The 22,373-nt window shown below is 42.6% G+C and overlaps 1 protein-coding gene across 1 annotated transcript; it reads left to right on the plus strand.

Annotated features, from left to right (window-relative positions):
• Window positions 1-2,881: 2,881 nt before the first annotated feature.
• Window positions 2,882-20,511, plus strand: LOC116333615 (PDZ domain-containing protein 4-like; the record flags this gene model as incomplete). The annotated part of the gene is made up of 15 exons (XM_039607770.1): window positions 2,882-3,143; window positions 3,258-3,333; window positions 5,582-5,678; window positions 6,584-6,651; window positions 9,802-9,903; window positions 10,108-10,121; window positions 12,919-13,359; window positions 13,470-13,674; window positions 14,823-15,222; window positions 15,484-15,898; window positions 16,006-16,076; window positions 16,281-16,627; window positions 17,592-17,732; window positions 18,008-18,127; window positions 19,316-20,511. Coding segments are annotated over 15 exons (2,933 nt in total), but the record flags the coding sequence as incomplete, so codon positions are not given.
• Window positions 20,512-22,373: the final 1,862 nt, after the last annotated feature.

The raw sequence follows: 22,373 nt of genomic DNA on the forward strand, positions 1-22,373 counted from the left end.
AGTCACAGTTAGTCAGGATTAGGCCAAGACTAAATTAACCACCACAGCAGGACTTAGTGAAGGCCAGTATCATGGTGACCTTTCTGTCACCTTGGCTGAATTGCTTTTGTTTCTTGAACCCAATTTTATTTATACAGCATCAAATCACAACACCAGTCGCCTCAAGATGCTTTATATTGTAAGGCAGACCCTACAATAACACATACAGAGAAAAAGCCCAACAATCATATGACCCCCTATGAGCAAGCACTTTGGCGACAGTGGGAAGGATAAACTCCCTTTTAACAGGAAGAAACCTCAGGCAGAACCAGGCTCAGGGAGGGGCGGGGCCATCTGCTGTGATTGGTTAGGGTGAAAGAAGGAAGACAGGATAAATGATTTATAAATGTAGCCTCTACATATAATCCAGCTGTGAGAGGTGATTAGTGTGTGTGAAAAAATCTCCAGCAGATAGAAAAGACAGTCCTGGTCTGATGTGGACAAAATGTTGGTGAGAGACAGATCACAGGTGCAAATAGTCTGTATAAGCCGGGAGTCTGGGCTACAAAAAGGTGAGATTTCAATTCACAGTCTCTGCAGAGCTTCTGGAGGTCAGCTGAGGGAATCTCCAATTTTAAACTGAGGAAACAAAGCCTGAAATGTGAAGGCAGCGTTTTGCTTCAGATGGACTGATACTTTTGTGTGATATCATGACCTCTGAACTCTTCATCACGTTAGATGCTACAACAGCCTTTTAGGCCACCTCTGAAGGTTGTAGCTCAAAGCTGCTCCTTTGACTTCGCCAGCCTGTTCATGCATAATGCAGTTTTAGGTCCAACTGAGGACTGCACCACAACAAGAATTACATGTCTAAATCCGCACTAAAAGCAAATGATAGCATTTGTGCGCTTAACTGTTCATTACATTGTAAAATGATAACGTTGTGAATCTTAAATAAATAAGAAAATGAAAACATTCTCAGTTTTCACAGTTGGAGCTAAAAGTGACCAAACAGACAGGACGGTATGATTCAGTAAACATGTTTATTTCTGCTATAAAGTCAAACGTTCTAATAGTAGAGTCTGATGTGGAATGAGGAAGGTTTTTAACACGTCCACATTACAGGGAGTGCAGAATTATTAGGCAAGTTGTATTTTGAGGAATAATTTTATTATTGAACAGCAACCATGTTCTCAATGAACCCAAAAAACTCATTAATATCAAAGCTGAATGTTTTTGGAAGTAGTTTTAGTTTGTTTTAGTTTTAGCTATTTTAGGGGATATCTGTGAGTGCAGGTGACTATTACTGTGCATAATTATTAGGCAACTTAACAAAAACAAATATATACCCATTTCAATTCTTTATTTTACCAGTGAAACCAATATAACATCTCCACATTCACAAATATACATTTCTGACATTCAAAACAAAACAAAAACAAATCAGCGACCAATATAGCCACCTTTCTTTGCAAGGACACTCAAAAGCCTGCCATCCATGGATTCTGTCAGTGTTTTGATCTGTTCACCATCAACATTGCGTGCAGCAGCAACCACAGCCTCCCAGACACTGTTCAGAGAGGTGTACTGTTTTCCCTCCTTGTAAATCTCACATTTGATAATGGACCACAGGTTCTCAATGGGGTTCAGATCAGGTGAACAAGGAGGCCATGTCATTAGTTTTTCTTTTTTTATACCCTTTCTTGCCAGCCACGCTGTGGAGTACTTGGACGCGCGTGTGATGGAGCATTGTCCTGCATGAAAATCATGTTTTTTCTTGAAGGATGCAGACTTCTTCCTGTACCACTGCTTGAAGAAGGTGTCTTCCAGAAACTGGCAGTAGGACTGGGAGTTGAGCTTGACTCCATCCTCAACCCGAAAAGGCCCCACAAGCTCATCTTTGATGATACCAGCCCAAACCAGTACTCCACCTCCACCTTGCTGGCGTCTGAGTGGGACTGGAGCTCTCTGCCCTTTACCAATCCAGCCACGGGCCCATCCATCTGGCCCATCAAGACTCACTCTCATTTCATCAGTCCATAAAACCTTAGAAAAATCAGTCTTGAGATATTTCTTGGCCCAGTCTTGACGTTTCAGCTTGTGTGTCTTGTTCAGTGGTGGTCGTCTTTCAGCCTTTCTTACCTTGGCCATGTCTCTGAGTATTGCACACCTTGTGCTTTTGGGCACTCCAGTGATGTTGCAGCTCTGAAATATGGCCAAACTGGTGGCAAGTGGCATCTTGGCAGCTGCACGCTTGACTTTTCTCAGTTCATGGGCAGTTATTTTGCGCCTTGGTTTTTCCACACGCTTCTTGCGACCCTGTTGACTATTTTGAATGAAACGCTTGATTGTTCGATGATCACGCTTCAGAAGCTTTGCAATTTTAAGACTGCTGCATCCCTCTGCAAAATATCTCACTATTTTTGACTTTTCTGAGCCTGTCAAGTCCTTCTTTTGACCCATTTTGCCAAAGGAAAGGAAGTTGCCTAATAATTATGCACACCTGATATAGGGTGTTGATGTCATTAGACCACACCCCTTCTCATTACAGAGATGCACGTCACCTAATATGCTTAATTGGTAGTAGGCTTTCGAGCCTATACAGCTTGGAGTAAGACAACATGCATGAAGAGGATGATGTGGACAAAATACTCATTTGCCTAATAATTCTGCACTCCCTGTAGTTACAGTTTTCACATCTTTCTGCTGATACATGATAAGACTGGGTTAGCAATAAGCACCCCAAGTATAACTATTTGTTTGGACGTAGTTCCGTGTGGGACATCTCCAAATCATCAAAAATATTATAACGTTTAAATTTCCAAATGTCCAAACAGTTTCAGTTTAAACTCAGTTCTGCTCCGTCGTCTGTGCTCCTGAATCTCCTGCGTCTCCTCCTCAGGTACGTTGGTGTGCGGTAACGGGACGGTCAGCTCCTCCGTCTCTTCTGTTGCCATGGTGGCGATCCCCGACTGTGTTGACAACGCAACGCAGACTGACATCAGTTTCCAGAACACTCTAACCCTGGGGAGAAGCAGGGGTCACCATCACCACCACCACCAGGGTCAGGGAGGCTCCTCCTCTCCCCCACCACCTCCTCCATCGCCTCCCCTCCCTCACCTGGCAGTGCCGTACGAGATCAATGAGTTGTACGTTCTGACTCATGGTCATTTCTTCACACTAAAAAAACATTGATTTAAAACTCAAGATGAGTTTCCACAAATGTCTCTAACACTGGATACGATGGTGATTGGTTCCTCTGTCTCCAGCTGTGTGTTTGAATACAACGACCCCAATGATTACTTTGATGTATCCAACCACGAGGTGGACAGGCAGGATGACCTGGAATATGAGGTGAGAAAGCTTCAGCTGCATTTCCAACAACCAAATGACACAAAATGAAAGTGCTCCAATATTCCTTCGGCAGTTTTTCCCATTCACTAACACAATGGTTGTCAACCTTTTTCAAGCACTGGACCCCATCCTGAGAGGAACCTCCACATAGCTGGAGGCAAATTTGTGACTTCATGAAAATTACATGCACAAAGCCACATGCAAGTCACTTATCCTGATGAATACGTCTGGAATATAAAGCAGGGCTCCCAGCTGTGGTTCATCATGTCAGCTCAGAGCAAAGACTCAATTTTCATGCATTTTCAATCACGTGTCTTCACTGTGAAAGCAAGAGAGAAGAATCCATTCACAGTTCCACTACATGTGAAGGATATCCAGAATAAGACTGAAACACATTAAAAAGCCTGGCTGTGTTCACATTTTAATTTTATCCATATGAGCCACACAGTGGATGGATTATCAGAATGTAACTGAAGCCGAGCTCTTTCTTTATCGACTGCAGCGTAGGAGACGGTAGTTTCGGTCTGTGAGACAAATCTTTGTTCGTTTGTCTGGAGATGATGTTGCACAACTGATGCATGTTAAGACTTAAAGTAGCACACTCTCTATTTGAGGCAACATCGGGGTCTTAGAGTTCAGACTAAACTGACTACTGCGCTCACTCTGCATGCACCTTTGTGAGCGACATTTCCATCGATCCACATTTTCTGTTGCTCATCCAGGAGGGGTTTCAGGGGCAGCAGTCTCCACCACCTCCAGCTCTTCTGGAGGGACACCGAGCTGTTCCCATCCCTGTCCAGTGTGTCTTTGGGCCTCCTCCCTGCTGGGCACAGCCAGGACACCACACCTGACCTCAGCCTCACATGACTGCCGTGTAGTTCATTAGTACTCTGATACTAGTCTGTTTTTAATTTATGAAATTAACTTGTGTATAATATTTATCAGTATCATATTTTGTGTTTTTGCATGAATGAATCCTAAAACCTTTGGTCAGCTCATTGTCCTTTTCTCATGGTGGAACCAGTTAAATTATCATTTTTTAAAAAAATGAATAAATAAACGAATAAAGACGAGGAAGAAGAAAAAAATCACTGGAAATAAAAAATCTAAGAATACAGACATTTATACCTGTGCAGCAAAAATCAGGCCATCAGGAATGTGACTGAAACAAAATGACTTATGTTGTGAGTAAAGGTCAGATCAGTGCGATCACTTTTTGCTGTATAAATGTCTAATGGGCTGCTGTTTCAGGCTGAATGGACTCTTTTCTTTGTTTCTGCTTCACTGGTTTGACTGTTTCCTCAGACAAATGACAGTTTGGCCATTAGAGACGTCAGCAAGTGGAAACGTCTTTTCTGGCTGGTATATCAGAGACTTCCTCCGTCATTCAGTTCTTCAAATTACAATCATTAGATGGCGTGCCCCCTTACTTACATCCTTATCTCCAGATTTAATTGCCTTCCTTAAATTTCATCCTTCATTTCCTTCCTAAATTACCTTCTCCTCTCTGTCCATTTCCTCTGTTGATGCCCTCCAGTGAGGTGATTGCTGGATATATGATGGTCTTTTTGATGGTCTTAACTGGTCTTTACAAGCCTGATCTTATTACTAATGGTTTGAGGTGGTCTTTGAAGAGTGCTCACTTGCTCTGTGTACTCAGTTTTATCCTTCAATAAGGTTTGCATTCAAATTCAGTTCGATCAGGCTTTTAATCATCTTTTGGAATTCTCCATCACATCTATCTCACCTCATTATCGTTCCTAACTCCTTTTAATTTGCCCTCTTGTTTCCCTCAGAAACATGGATGCTGTCACCCTTCAAAATATTTGTTACATCTTAGTTATTAGCAAGTTCTGTGTGTCAGTGTATAAAATACAGTGAAAGAACAGAGCAGATAGCACAAACTTTATCTGATCAGGTCTCAGGGTGTGTGAAGTTTCAGGTTATGGGTCAGTAACTTTAGAAAAGTCTTTGGTTCTCTGTTAGCGTGGATGGACTGAGAGTCTCAACGGTATTTCAAATGTTTAGATACGAAGAGCAGTGAGATATTTTACAGGTTAGTCATGTTGGACCGTTTCAGCTTTACACTGAGCTGTAAAGCACAGGGGAGCCACTTATATAATATTTATGATAACAACTACTTCACACTTGCAGAATCACAGAATTGGCTATTGAACAAACAAAGCTACGAGAGGACCTGCGAGACTCACCAGGAACCATCTAACAGTGTTACCCGTGTTTCCTGCAGGAGGTGGAGCTGTACAAGTCCAGCCAGCAGGAGAAGCTGGGTCTGACGGTCTGCTACTACAGGACGGACGATGAGGAGGATCTCGGCATTTATGTTGGGAGGTAACAGGAGACAGGAACCTATCTTTCTTTAGCCCTTTATTTGACAGTCATTAGTGCATTTACTAATTCACTCACTAAACTCACTCTTTAATAGTTTTTTTTTGTCCATCAACTCATTTGGTAACACTTTATAACACGACCTGTGAATAAGGCAGAAGTACCCTGTACTTATGTGTAATTTGAGGGCAACAAGTCAGGGTTTTATGGAAACAATAAAACAAGTACCCTGTAAGTACCCTGTACTTTCTAGGGCACGGGTTGTGTTATGCAGTGACTAAGGTACTAGTGCCCTGTATTCATGTGCAATTTGCAGGATTTTACAGGGTACATAAGATGTAAAATGGGGAAATATTGCTTGTTTTTCCGGAAATTTAGCATGAAATACCCAGTACTTAAAATTCCAACACGGACTTTTTTGTTATTATTTTATTGTTTCCTGTAAAACTAAAAATGAAATTACACATAATTACAGGGTACTTGCAGTCTAACAGTGTAATTAATTTATTGTTTCCTGCAAAACCTGACTTGGTCTACATATAATTACAGGCTACTTGTGCGTTAGTCGCTGTTGCTACGGTGTAATTGTTTCATCGTTTCGAGGGTCTTGCATGTTACTCCATAATATGTCTCGCACTCCAGAAAATACAGGGTACTTGTTTCACTGTTTCCTTCAAAATACACCTAAGTACAGGTACCTGCGCCTTTATTCGTGGCTCATGTGTTACTGCTCATTTAATGCATCCATTTAATCGCTTCATTCATTACTTCTTAGAACCAGCTGCTCATCATTTCTATCAGTTAGGCCAGCTTATAGTGATTTACTCATGTATGTATTAATTAATTTATTATTAATGGATCTCTTTCCTAACTGATGAGGTAATGTATCATTTCTCACTTTCATGCGAGGTTAATCCGAACAGCATCGCAGCCAAGAACGGACGCATCAGAGAGGGCGATCGAATACTGCAGGTACACAGACTCAAAACAAAAGGGAGGTCATTAAGAAACACTTTCACACTTTCTACAGAGCACAGTTATTAATAAACACAAGTGCTGTTTTTAACTGATTTGAAATTTTGAGTTTCGTCTTTCGGGTAAGTTAAAAACACGTCCTGCAGAATAAAGTACAAACGTGTCCTCTGCCAGGTTTAATGACTCTGTGAGGGTTAAAACAGATTCAGATCGAACTATGTAAATTTATACCTGCGACCCCTGGGACACTTCTGTCCAATCAGAGCGAGCTGTCAGCAGCCCAGTTACTGCTTCCCTAAAAATAGACTGCCAGAGAGAAATGGTGGGGGAGACAACATGTCACCCTGCGCTTCCACCACTGTTCCTCTCTGTTTGTCAGAGAATAGAGACCAGCGTAAAACAGCTGTCAGTCAGAGTTAATGTATCTCATTCTAATAGTTCTTGCGCATGAACGCTGTGCATGTGAAACTTTGTGATGGTTAGAGCTGCTCTAAAACACAGTGATGGTGAGACGCTGAAACACTTGAAGTGGGACACAGCAGTAAAGTAATGGTTGTTAACCTCGGGTCCAGACAAAGAATGAACCAAATTTGAATTAGACGTTGTTTGTAATTTGTTACAGAGTGAATATGGACTCAAATAACAAACAGTCAGCTCCTGTTGCCAACATGATGCAGGAAGGAGAAAGAAGAAGGTGTGAAACCCTGATGTCAAGTTTTGAAACGTGAAAACAGGAAGAAGGATCCCAGAGAAGGCGAGCGAGGACAGCTTCGTGCTTTAAGTGAAAATTAGACTCGCAGTAGAAAGGAGGCTAATCAAAAAACAGGACAAACAGGAATTACATGGCAAAAGCAGACCAGCGAAGGAAACGAAGAGGACACTGCAATCTCCTTTCGATGTGGAGGAGCAGCGGCTCTACCCTGAGCCCCTCCCGGATGGCCGAACTTCTCACCCTATCTCTAAGGGAGAGGCCAGCCACCCTTCGGAGGAAGCTCATTTCTGCCACTTGTATCCGCGATCTCGTTCTTTCCGTCACCCACAGCTCGTGGCCATAGGTGAGGGTAGGGACGTAGATCGACCGGTAAATTGAGAGCTTCGCTTTTACAGTCAGCTCTCTCTTCACCACGACGGACCGGTGCAGCGTCCGAATCACTGCAGCCGCAGCACCAATCCGTCTGTCGATCTCCGGCTCCCTTCTCCCATCACTTGCGAACAAGACCCCGAGATACTTGAACTCCTCCACTTGGGGCAGGAACTCATCCCCGACCCGGAGTGGGCACTCCACCCTTTTCCGGCTGAGAACCATGGCCTCAGATTTGGAGGTGCTGATCCTCATTCCCGCTGCTTCACACTCGGCTGCGAACCGCTCCAGTGCGAGCTGGAGGCCTTCACCTGATGAAGCCAACAGAACCACATCGTCCGCGAAAAGCAGAGACAAGATCAGTCTTTTTTAGTGCCTAAATTAAACAAGTCATTTTTAATTGTGGAAATCTCTGCGGTGCACGATCAAGCCTCACGTCTCGTTCAAAAGTGGTAAATGAGCTGCTTCCACAGCCCTCCCCACCACCAAACGCACACCTACATACACAAATGAGCACATTAAAGGCCGTCACTACTTTACCAACTAGATAGTAGTCTACCAACTTTAGACTACCGTGAGGTTGGGCAGTCTGCAGGTGCTTTGGAGCCCATCGTCGACATGTCTAATTGGGGCAGTGCAAACAATCTGTGGAACATCGAGGCTGTGGCTGATCCTTTTCATGTGTGTGCGGTTCTTGGTGCTTTAGCTCAGATCCCAAAGTCATTATAGACAAGTGACACTGAGTGCCACTTGTGCGCACACACACACACACACACACACACACACGCACACACGCACACACGCACACACACACACACACACACACACACACGCACGCACACACACACACACACAGCCATGATAAATGTTTCTGGGATGACAGCAGGTCCCACAGTGTGTCCATATCTGCTGACAGAGGAAGAACAGCAGTGCACCATATTCATACATGTCAGTTCAAACACATCCGCACATACATAATTATGGATGAACGTTCACTGTGTGTGTGTGTGTGTGTGTACTCACGTCAACCAGACGAGTGAGCCGTCAGTCAGTTGCCATATAGCCAACACACACATTTATGCCATCTGCATGTCTGTTTTTACATCCTGGTAGAATTGCAACCAAATTAGCTTGAGCAATGAAAACCTCACACTGAAGCTACTGTCTGTTTATCATTTTTGAATCCTTATTGTTGATTTAGAGTTCCTCTTCATGGGAAACACCCAAACTCTGCAGCCACGTATGTGATACTGTACAGCGAATTCCCCGCACCTTCTGATTGGATGGGAGCTTACAGCCTGCCTTTAATGTTTTCTACTGCCCCGCCCATCGAGACAGGCAAACACCTCCACCTCACAGAATAATCTCCGGTGGCTCTGGCGCCCCAGCATCTGGCACTGAACCAGCAACCTATTGACTGCATTTCCTTAATATGCTGTGGGCTGAATAAGAATAGACTCTTATTATTTCTAACCCTAAGAGAACAAGTAACAGCATGAAAACATGAGCACCACAGATGGACGGGTGTAATTTCTGGAGACTGTTCCACCACAAAATGTAAAAAGATACAGAATTCATTACATGGGGCAAAGACTGAGTAGTAGTAGTCTCAACCAGTTTACTGACTTGCTTTTAACTCTGAGGTGACTTAAGTGGAAGTTTAATTAAGATTTGAACCTTTTTAACATCTGACTGTTCTCAGAGTTTGCCTGTCAAAGCCAAATATGAACAAATTTATCTTCCTGACATTTCTACTCTCGTTATCTTCTAACCCGCCGACTGACGACCCTGTGAAAACAGTGTCGGGATGTGATAAGAATAGCACAGCAGCACCATCACCATGGTAATCCTGCTGTGGACAGATGATGTAAGCACCAGTTCCCATGACATCCATCCCCACAGGGAGGAAGGCCCTTTAAAACAGATGTGCTGTCTCCCTACAAGAGTGGGAAATCCACCTATATATTAAAATAAGAAAACATTTAACAAAAGACTAGTTTAAAAAAAACAGCTGCCTTTTTTATTCCTTCTAATGATTCTAAAATAACTCATCTCTTCTCTTCCAGATTAACGGCGTGGATATTCAGAACAGAGAGGAGGCTGTGGCCATTTTGACCCGAGAGGACAGCATCAACTTCTCCCTGCTGCTGGCCAGGCCCGACATAGAGGTAGCAACACGATGAAACCAGCCTCCTAAAAAAGTGCACATACTTTTACTAATGAATAATACTAGTCCTCTTTAACACAGAAGGAGATTACTAAAAGATTTTAGTGCTGTTAACTGCTCTCTACAACACTAAAGGAGCACTAAGTTGTCCCCAGAGGATGAATCCTACAAACTTTGATTCATCATCTTTCCAATCCCTCCTCAGTCTGTCCTGGTGTTGTAAGTGTCCATGAGGCATCATAATCAGACTCTTCAATCACCTAAATTTGCTAAATAATTAATCAAATAATCCTGATTCAACCAGTGAATAAATAAATAACACAGTGCTTTCCTTCCTTTTCGAGAACAGAACAGGAGCTCTGTAACTTCAGGTTGAACAGTGTCGCTCCTGTTTCATCACTCAGCTCGCCTGCAGCCCAGTTTACTAACCTACTTTCTATCACTTGTGCTGCCGTGGGTGGCCGACATGAGAGGAAAGCTTCATAAAAATCATATTCTAGTTCACAGCGTGCTTACAGTCCTGGTTTCCTCCAACAGGAACGATATGTGTTTGCTGCTTCTATCCATCAGTCTGTGACCAGTGCAGATGGAAAACCAACAGCTGGATTGACAGTAAATTGATCTTTCTGTTCAAATATTAAGTCTGGAGCTCTGGTGACCTTTCCTGTCTCGCTACAGTCATAATGAAATACACCACATAATGTTTCAGGGTCACACGAATTAGGCAAAACCTTCCGTTTCCATTGGATCATCACTGATCTGTAAATATATCAGTCATTGGGGGACATACGCACTTTCTTTGTTTGAGCTCTTTAAAATGTAATCTTTGAATACACTGTATGACTTCACACTGAGATTAAACATGAATTAACTGCACAATGTTAAAAAAATTTGACTTTAGCATAAATGTGTACATGCTTCAAGGGCAGCTTCCACAATAATGCAGTGACTTTTGTCTTTGCAATGTTGTTGTATTACTGTGTTGTACTGCCTGCCTGACATTTTCTGTTATCAGGACTGAGAGCTGCCAGGCAGTCCATAACAAGCTTCCAAGCATCACAGAATTTACTGTGATTTACTGAGAACATTTCACTTAAATACACTCGTATTTAAGTGAAATGTTCTTTTTCTTCCCAAACATTCACAAACACATATGAGAGGAAAAGTTAACATTAAATATCGATAAGTAGAAGTGCAGCACACGAGTTATATCAGGTCATTAACAGATATAGTACATGATACAAACATTAAATATTACAGTTTCTTTGAAAATATCAAATTGAATGACTGAATGTAAATCAGCAGCTTCATTCTGATTAACTCACAATCAGCCTCCATCATATCATAGACATGACATACAGAACAAGCACATGTGCTCTGTGCACACACACACACACACACACACACACACACACACACACACACACACACACACACACACAGCCATGATAAATGTTTCTGGGATGACAGCAGGTCCCACAGTGTGTCCATATCTGCTGACAGAGGAAGAACAGCAGTGCACCATATTCATACATGTCAGTTCAAACACATCCGCACATACATAATTATGGATGAACGTTCACTGTGTGTGTGTGTGTGTGTGTGTGTACTCACGTCAACCAGATGAGTGAGCCGTCAGTCAGTTGCCATATAGCCAACACACACATTTATGCCATCTGCATGTCTGTTTTTATATCCTGGTAGAATTGCAACCAAATTAGCTTGAGCCAATATATATATTTATTTTGCATATATCATGCATTCAGCTTCTCCCAGGGCACAGTTTCATTCCACTAATGGCTTTGCAAAAATCATGTAAAAAGCATACACAACAATAAAAACATTAGAATCCACAAACATCCTTTGCTGGTCTGACCAGCTGTTCATCGCACTTCCTACTGTGGAATAAACATCAACACGTTGTCAGCACAAACTATCACATGTCCAACAAACCTAAAAGAAAAAGTGAAGAGTGTGTTGAAGTTTAATAAAGACACTGATAACAGCCGACTCTGGTTTATATGACAAAGAAAAGAGACGATCAAAACACAAGTTTCATCATTCTGGGAAATTCTGAGCAATGTTTTCTTTTATTCAGTGGACAAACTATGGCTGCTTTAGTTCTGACACCCATCAGAATAAAACATCTGAACACTGCCGTCAGCACTACAATTACTAGAAACTGACCAATGACATTCCTGATCTGCAGATGAGTTATTTTACCTCTTGCCTCCTTCCTAATCAGCTGGTTTCTGTACTTTTAAGCAGAGTCTATTTTCCACCATGGTTTTATCCATATTTGGTTTTTGAGTAACTCGCTAGGCCACAACACATTTCAGTGTAGACTTAATAGTTTTTAGATAACAATCAGAATTTATGTTGACGGTGACAAAACAACCAAGCCTCTGAAAGCGCGAGGGTCGGACAACCAATCCTGTTTAACCAGAATGACACACACACACACACACACATACACACACACACACACACACACACACACACACACTCAACCAATCAGTGCTGTGTGCAGATTTTAACAGACGACCGTACAATGTTGACATTAGTCAAAGTCAAAAAATCAATTTCATAAGGAAACACTGATGCATGAGCTCGCTAATAAGAAATCTGCAGTGTCAATAAAGCACATTAAAGTCACATGAATTCATTTTTCTTGTCAACAACAAACCTGTTACAGCAGCTCCCACAGAATATTCCTATTATAACTCCAGAATGGAGCTGGTAGCACGTTTCTACTCTGCTGTATTGAGACTAGTGGGGAAATGTAACTTTTAGCTCTCTGCACTCACTGATGCGTGACGCTGTGCAGCTCCTGTTAACCCTCAGCTTGAGTCTGCACACTGAGCTAACTCTCTGTGCTGAAAATCGTTGCCTAACCTGAGAAACTGTTACAAAAGGATTTTTCTCACTGCAGTATGGCTCTTGACCTCTTTAGTTCATTTTCACCTGGACTGGCTTGTGTGTCTTTCCTTCCAGAATGAAAACCCCATCGATCTAGAGGAGGACATGGAGCTGACTCTAGAGGAGCAGACTTTCCTTCAAACCCACGCACTTCATGCTCTCTCAACTCCTCTCATATTTCTGCCTACTACCGCCTCCACCAAGGAGGAGAAGGCAGTTCATCCTGTCCTGTTGGAGGAGCAGGGGGAGGCAAAGAAGGTGAGGTGGAAGATGAAGAGGATGAAGAAGGAGAGGATGGCGAGCGAGGAGAGAAGGACGACAAAGAGCCACCGGTCCCCCTCCCTCCTCTGCTGAACTTGGCACCTCTGCTGTCCAACAGCCAGGAGCTGGACAGCGGGGTGGGTCGGACAGATGACAGCACCCGCTATGAGGATACATCTGAACATGACCTGCTGGGTGATCAGACCAGTGCCTGTAACACCAACACCACCAACACACCAGGCAGCACCAGGAAGTTCAGACCTGGACCGAGCCCCAGGTACCAGAGAATGGAACTTTATTCAAATTATTAGGGAAAAAAATGACACACTCACAAGCTACAATTTGAGTTTAAGTGTTTTTCTGCCATGCTCATATTTCTGTACCCAGGCCAAGTCCTAGACCCAGTCCTGGCCTCGGGCCCAGCCCTAGGCCTAGCCCTAGCCCTGGGCATGGTCGAGGAGACACCACCCCTCCTTTCCTCCACCTGCGTGATCTCCAGCTCAGCTCTGACTCTCTCCCAGGTCTGGACTGGGCAGCTGGAGGAGGAACAGCAGGAGCAGCGTACAGTCCCCACCACCATCACCACCATAAGGTATACTAAGCTTAAATCCTATTAGGTGATATTTTCTTTACTTATTGTCATTAAATAAAAGCTCCAAACCTCCACTTTGTCTGAAATCAGTCACATGCATCAGCATAACTGTGCAACTACACACGGTTGTTCTTATCCTAGAGACCAGCGTTTGTAAAATACTTCTGCAGGAAACAAACTGAGTACCACTGACATGGATCAGAGAGTACTCTGATGGACTCATACACTGCTTTGGAATTTCTATAGCGCATTATGAAACGAGCAGCATGGAAGTACTTTTAGTACTTTTGCCCTACAGCAAGGACGTCCTGGGTTCAAATCCAGTCTGAGGCCTGTCTGTGTGGGGTTTCCAACAGTGCAAAGAAATTGTTGGGTTTAGGTTAAATAGTGTAATTTTAAACTGACTGTATGTGTCAAGACTGTGTGTAAAATGTGAGTGTGAATGGTTGACTACTCTGTGACAGACTGGTAACCCGTTCAGGGTGTACTCTCACTCTATGATAGCTGGGACCCCGAATTGTATAAGAGGAACGGATTTTAAAAAAATGTGTAATAAAACGAAACATTTCTTTACGATGTCTGTAATAACGCAGACAGATTCCCTGTGGGATGTACTGTATGCTCAGATGTGACTCAGCACCAAGGAAACCCTCAAAGCTGTTATCTGAAGTGTTACTCTTCAGTAGTTTCATAGCAACAAGCCATGGGACCAACACACTGAAATGGGAATGCAAAAGCAAAGACCTACCAGTGTTGTCAGATATAATGATACTATGTTACCAACCATAATGCAGCTATGAAGGAAATTCTATCTGTCATGTCAGAAACGTCTGAAGCATTTCTCTGACACTCTGATGTTTAAGCACAGACCAGAGTTGTGAAGCAGCTGACAAACTTACACATCTCACCAACTTTTCCTGAGATCTGTCATTGTGTATACCATTGATTTAGTATTTTAAAAAATACTAATAAATGTTTTTGGTAGATTATTTTGCACTGAAAGGACCCAAACCCAGACTTCCTCAGAAAATATGAAATCATTATTCATATTTATTGTCAATAAAAAAGCTGATTATCAATATTTGTGGTTACACACCATCATAGTTAATGATCTCTATCTGATGTTACACCTGACCTCCAACCTGCAGCATTACCACCACCATCACCAGCCTCTGACAATGACCATGATGATGCCGGGCCTGACGGAGGAGGAGTGCCAGCGTTACCAAGAGCTGTTAGAGATCAAGTATCAATATGAGAGACATTTGGAAAGATGCAGGAGAGAGCTGGAAAAGGAAACCACTGAAGCAGAAGTTAAAGGCCGAGAGGACGGCGACGAGGCAGCGGAGGAAGCTGAAGGCACAGCTTCTGAATCGGTAGTGGACGTGAACAGCAAAGAGATGCTAAGTGAGCACGAGTTGGCGCTGATCGAGGAGGAGCTGCGCCACCTGGAGTTTAAGTGCCGCAATGTTCTCCGAGCGCAAAAGATGCAGCAGCTCAGAGAGAGATGTCTGAAAGCCTGGATGATGGAGGAGGAGACGGTGGCGGGTGGAGCGGGCCGACCAGGACCCTCTGAAGGAGGTAACAACCAACACCGGGGTAGGAAACAAATAACAAGCCCGGACATCTCGTCTGATGTTTAGGAAACATGTGAATTATGACACAGAATTATACTCGAAAAAAACTGCGATAAAACAAGCCATCATTTATGTATCCAGTTTACTTTGGTGTCATTAGACAAAGCAAAGCAGTTTTGATTTTTATAGTTCATTTATTTATAAAGCGACTCTTCTATTTCTGAACTTATAGATTTGGATAACGAGGACAATGACGATCCTCATCACCACGAGTTGTCAGCCATCAACGAACTCCCGGAGCGCGAGCGATCGGACGACAAAGACAGCACCAGTGCCTACAACACCGGAGGGGAAAGCTGCCGGAGCACGCCATTGGTCAGCACGGAGCAGATCCCGCCTCTTCAGGAGGATGAAGATGAAGGAGGCAGACGCCTGACCTCTCCACCTCCCCTCCTCCCCCTCAGTCGCCTCCCCCCTCTAAACTCCCCTCTCACGCCTCGACGTCACAGGAGGGACCGAGACAGAGAGCGGCGTCACTCAAACCTCAGCTGCTCCTTCTCCCCGAGCACCTACAGGAAGTACGAAACCTCCAATGGAAACTTTGCAAATGGCTCAAACTCCACCCCCTCTACGCCTTCAAAGTTCAGGTCTTGGTTTTGCTGCAATGAGCGTTCTTTGTATTTTCATATGCACATTGACCTTTGTGATATGTTTTAATAATAGTGGATATTTTGATGTATTTTGCCTTCATCAGATCTCTGACCAGAGAAACGGGATCAGCTTCTAGAAGGGGTATGGCTGATGGAGGGCGGAGCTCCAGAGCAGGTAAAATCTTTCTCTGTAAGCATATCGGGGTCGTTTTAAGAACCTTTCCACAGGTTTATAATGAAGAAACAAGCATAAGAACTAAAGAACACCCTCCTGCTTCAGCACTAAACTGTAGCTTACTTTTAAATTGATGTTTGTGGGTAACGTGTAAAACTTCTTGCTGGTTTTTGATGATCATTTCTATTACTTCTATGACTGCAGGTGGAGCCACCTACAGGCCTGAAGGCGGAAGTGCAGAGTCGAGCCCCTATTTCACCCGGAGGCAGCACAGCCACAGCAAACCGTTAGAACGCTATCAGAGCTGCATGACCCTGCCCTCCGAAGGTCTGGTGGATCCCCTGGACCGAGTGAGAGACAGAGCCAGGGCAGAGGGGGGGGAGAGGGGGGTAGCCACAGGCAGCAGTGGGCCGGCAAGCCCGAGGATTGTGAACAGCGCCCCCTGTGGTCTGGAGGACCACCATGCAGGTGCCTCACGGTTAGGACTGGCCTTACCTCTTGGACTGACGCATTCATCACCAAACGCGTCTCCACAGCGCATGGAGTGGAAGGTAAACGGAGCAATAACACTGAAGGAAAAAGAAGTAAAAGTCAAACTGGTGGGGTAGCTGCAAGATGACAGCATATTATGGGACTCATCACAGGTTCCTCTCCTACAAGGCTGGACATTATTTGATGTCTGAGAAAACCTTCTGGCCCTAATAACGACTACAAGATTGTTATTTGTTTGATTATGAACATCAGGAAAGAGTACTAGTGGTTAGAAATTAATTGTTTCCCTGCTGTGTTGTCTTCTTTTTGCTTGTTTCTTTTTATTCCCTCAGGAGGTGATCAAGCAGGTTGTCAGTGTCTGTTCTCTCTCCATCCCTCTTCTCCTCTATTTTTCTTTCCCCCTCCTTCTGTTAACTCTTCCCAACCTCTTTGTTTCCTTTTCCCCGTCCCCCGTCTTCTCTGTTCTGATTGTAATCAGTCAAAATGAAAAAAATAAAATAAAAATAACTAATAATAATAATAAAGGTCGAATAAAATATGACAATCAAGTGGACCAGTATAGCAAAAGGTGTTATGGTCTGCTTGGGGGAAAAAAATCTGTTGGGCATTTTTCTTGGCCTTCAGACAATAATGCTGATTGCTACAGTGCCGGACGGGACATACAAAAAAAAAAAAAAGAAATTAGTGATGATGATACAGAAGCTGCTGTGGCCCAGTTTAACATGGTTTACTACTGTAAAGTACTGAAACTGAAGTCAAGTGATTGACATGATTTTAAGCTAAAGACCTTCAGTGTCTATGCATTAAATGTAAAATCTTTTGAAAGATGCCGTACAGCTGAGCTACTGGAGCTATGGAATCAATAAAAAATAAACTTTGTACATTCAGCTTAAAGACTCAAGGCCGAAGAAAAGCAAGAGATCCAACAGCAGCAACAGAAACATTTCAAAGCAAACCTTCCAGAGAGCTGAAACTCCTGGTGTGCTGGTGAGATGAGATGCTAGGTGTTCTTTTCGTGTCCAGGTAAAGATTCGCAGCGATGGGACTCGCTATGTGGCCAAGCGGCCGGTCAGAGATCGTCTGCTGAAGGCCAGAGCCATGAAGATCCGCGAGGAACGCAGCGGCATGACGACAGACGATGATGCTGCCAGTGAAATGAAACAGGTAGAGTCTGCAAACAATAATGACAACATGTCATTGGACTAAAAGAGCCGAGTTTCAAACAAAAAGTATGTCCAGTATGTGCTGTTACTTGTTTTCTGAGGAGCAAATCTCAATTCATCGCCACAAACATGCTGTGACATCATTTTCAACTGCCATTAAATCTTTTACATAAAACAGAAAGAAGTACTTTAGTCCCTATATTTTGCTTCTTAGCCCAATAAACATGACAAAGTCTCATTAAACCAGCTTTAAACTGGTTTCTGTCCTCTGCACAGGGTCGATACTGGAGCAAAGAGGAGAGGAAGCAGCAGCTGCTGAGAGCTCGAGAGTACAGAAGAAGAAGAGAGTTCATGATGCAGAGCCGCCTGGACTACATGAGAGGAGACAGGTACAGGGCAAAATCTACAGCGACACCCCAGAAGTTCAATCATTATTACAGATACAAACATAAAAGGTGCCACATTTATCCTCAGAGTGTGAAGTTTACCAACTGTCATCGGTTGCTAGAAATGACGGTGTTGAAATGACACATTTACTTTTGACTAATGTTTAAAATGTTGTGGTGTGCCATAAGAATTTACCCACCTCTGTATTCATCAGCACAGTTGGTGTGAAAATCCATAAAACATCCCAAAGACAAACTCCTCGTTAATCCAGACCAACAATCCATCAGTCAAACAGCCATTGTGGTTTTCTGTAAATACAGACACTAAAACGGTGAATTCTCTGTCTGTGGGTCAGTGAACCATTACAGACCCGAGATCCTTGAGATCACCTGTGAAATCCTGTCAGCACAGACCTTTAAAGGGTCAGAGGTCAGGAGAGAAGAGCGGAAACCTCACATACCTTCAAAGTAAATAACAAAATAATTATAGAGACACTGTTGCTGAAAATCAATGTTTTTAAAACATACAGGTCTGACTTCACTGATCCGTCTCACGGTGCTCAACTGCTGAGTGATTAAAGGAGGACAGTAAACTCAGTGAGAACATGAAGAAAATAGCGGCAGTGTGGACAACTGAGCCAAGAAGAGAGCTAATTGAGTTTAATGAACACATACTGATATTACACTGCAGTGCAGCTTTTTGATTTTATGTGTAGCTTTAAATATTGCGTTGCTTTGTTATGTACTGAAATGTCGTATCTGTGGCTCCGACCCTCCGACGAGTTCCTCAGGCTTCCCTTTACAGTAAGGACTTCGTGTGTACAGTTGTATGAAAAGAAAGAAGTTTGAGGTGTCTGCATGTTTAGTTTTTTTAATTTTATTTTATTTTAACACCTTGAAATATTTGACGCTAAGTTCAACTGTTTGTGTCCACCAGGGGGCAGAATACATCCTATTGGTGAGAGCCACAGGACTCAATCGTGCAGTAGACAAGTGGCTTAAAAAAAGTGTTTACACAAAAACAAAATAGAGAAAAAGAATGAAAATGACACATTTACCTCATTATGACGCACATCTTTTGTCTTTTGTTCGTGAAGGCACTGACTTACGCAGTCTTTTTATTTTCAGGGATCTTTTGTCATCGGCAGGGGGCGCTGAAGAGCCCCATTTATCCCAGAGCCTCCAGTTTAATGTGCAGCATAACTCCCCCAGCAGCAACATCCTGCAGCTGAGCCAGAAGAAAATCACAAAGAGGAGGAATCGTCGCATTCTCGACAACTGGATCACCATCCAGGAGCTGCTGGCTCACGGCTCGAGGTCACCGGATGGAAAGAAAATTTACAACCCTCTGCTGTCTGTCACTACTGTGTGATCTCAACAAGGAGAGGAGGAAAGAGTGAGATCAAGGAGATGATGGAAACACAGTGTGGATCTGGAAGTGAAGCTCAACGCTCTTTTTATGTGGAGTTAAAAATGTAAACACACCAAAAAGAGAGAAACTTTGGATGGAAAACAAACCTTTTTACTTTATGACATCACTTCAAACTCATTAGAGATACACGGAAAGACGCACGAGCCTCGAAAGGAAACAGAAACTTCCTGTTCTGGCCTCGGCTCTTAATCTTCTGCACTGGCCTGGCTGTGACAGTCTGAAAATAGCACAGGTTTGATCTCCTGGTCCTTCAACCAGGTGCAAAGTCACATCGCTGTTAATTACAGATGTTTTCTGTGAGTAGCAAATTTGTGCTTGTGCTAAGATTTTTCAATCAAGGAAAAATGACTATAAGTGTAATTTTAAGAGAAAAAAAGGCCAGAAGAATGGAAGTTTATGGAGGATTAAAACTGAAAACATCACAAATAAAGGAAGGAAAACATGAACGTTTTCTTTCACCTTCATTATTTTTTGATATTCTAGGTTCGACCCCCGTCAGCTGCGTGGGGTCCTCATGTTTGCTGTGTCTGGTGGCTTCTCTCGGGACTCCAGCTTCCCCTCCACACTGGTCGCAGGTGTGGGGGCTCTCTGTGATAAACTGGCAGCCAGTTCAGGGTGGACCCTGCTTCTGACCCCGTGGAAGCTCGAATAGGAACAACATTCCTGCCACCATGAACTGGATGAGCAATATTTATCTGTATGTGATATATGATATCCCTACTTATCTATCCAAACGTATTGTTGTTCATTCAAAACAAATCAGTTTGGAAAGAAACAGGAGTGAAAATTCCAAAACTTTATAGATGAAAAATAAATAAATTAATACATTTAAAAACAAACTACATGAATGAAATGATTACAAAATGATAAAAAACAAACACTAAAAACTGTAAAAATTCATGTATTTGAAAAGTTTTGGTCCTTCATGAACTCCTCAGCGTCACGTGTGAAGCAGCGACAACACTGCCAGGAAGGAAGTGACATCACTGTTTAAGGACAATACATATTTACTCAAACATATACTGATACTGAGTAAAATATGATTACACTGTGGAAGATGAGCATTGAGCTGCTGTGTGATCTGTGCTGTCACGGTTACACACACAACACCTGTCTTTTAATCATCATCTGTAAATCGCTTTCTCAGAAAACCTTTTAAAGTTATAACTTTTCTAAACAGTTTATTCATGTTGATCATTGATATATGTTAAATGTTAAGTCTAATATTGTTGTTAAAATTTTATAAATTTTATAGACTGTGTTGTGTATCCTGCAGGAGCGAGCTGCAGGTCCGTCGTTGTGCTGGACCTGCAGACTGCGCAGGTGTTCAACAGAGAATGCATGAAAATGATGTACTGCACTGTTATTGGATATCATTCTTACAGTGCTGTAGAGTACATTTTTAGCAGTGAAAGATGTGAAAGTGTTAAAATAAAATAAAAAGCCAGATGAAAAATAAAACATGTTTCCTGCTTTCTTTGGTACGTTTGGACATTCGTTTGTTTTTCTGCACTTAATTTATCAGCTGACAGAAATTTCTTTCATTGGGTAATGAATCTTAAATAAGATTAAGAGGTGATGATGCCCATTTAGGGAACAGCTCTTTGTGTTTGACGCGTCCATATGAGGCTGTGTGTGCCTCGTTTTCTCAGTCAGATCATCTCTGTTGTGAAACAAAAGCAGGAAGATATCACCAGCTTCAAAGCTAAACTTCACCAGTCAGTGAAAGCCTAGCTTTAGCTGCTTCACCTTTATTGCTTCCTTGTTAACATCATGTTCTGTGTGACTGTTAGGAGCCTCAGCTACAGTTAAATATAAATCAAACATACATCTATGAGACACCGCGATGAAAGAGACAAAAAACAACTCCAGTTCGTACCACTTTTTGTTCTCTGCGGTTGTTTTTGTGAACTTGTTAATGACCCTTTGGGTCTCTGTACCCACGAGACGAGAAAGGATCACAGTCAGCTTTGTGCTTCCATCCAAGGACCTGAATGTGTGCAGGAAGTGAAGAAAATCATATTCTGTAGAACCAAGTGAACACTTTTACAGTGTGGATGTCACACATTACATTCATTACAATAAAACCCTTAAATGCACATTTTATAGAAGCTGTAAATATTATAAATGCTGTAAAATTCATAACAAAGAAAAAGATGTACTTTTAATAAAGATGTACTGTATAATAGACATACACCAAATGCTGAACAAGTCTTTGGTCAACAGTGACACCTGCTGGTTGGATGTGGAAGCACTTTTCACATGTTTGAGCAAAGAGGGGTGTTACAGTTTTTTTTAATTGGTTTGGCACTATTTTCATAACTAAAGTGTGCATTTTCAAATCTCTCAGTACAAAACTCACATTTGATCACATTTGTAACACTAGTCATCCTTTCAAATCTGATGTCATGATTTCATTGCATTTGCACATATTTACATTCCACGTAATCATTGTATCAGAACACATGATCACTGTGATATATAGGGATGGGTATCGTTTAGGTTTTATCCGATACCGGTGCCAAACCGGTACTTTTGAAACGGTGCCGGTGCTTAAACGGTGCTCAAACCGGTGCTTAAAGAATGGAGAACACAAACTTTGTCCAAAAACCTCTCATGTTCAGCTGTTTTTTTTGTAAAAAGATAACAATGTTAGCCTTTTCTGCAGCTATAGGGCATACATGGTATCAGTCTTGGCTGGAAGCAGTGCTTAAACAATGGAAAAAACACAAACTTTGTCCAAAAACCTCTCATGTTTAACTGTTTTCCACTTTTTCTTTGGTCATTTTAGCCTTTTTGGCCAGGGTGAAGGGAGCATCTGCCA

Source organism: Oreochromis aureus, unplaced genomic scaffold (genome assembly GCF_013358895.1).
Source record: "Oreochromis aureus strain Israel breed Guangdong unplaced genomic scaffold, ZZ_aureus HiC_scaffold_373, whole genome shotgun sequence".
Taxonomy (NCBI): domain Eukaryota; kingdom Metazoa; phylum Chordata; class Actinopteri; order Cichliformes; family Cichlidae; genus Oreochromis; species Oreochromis aureus.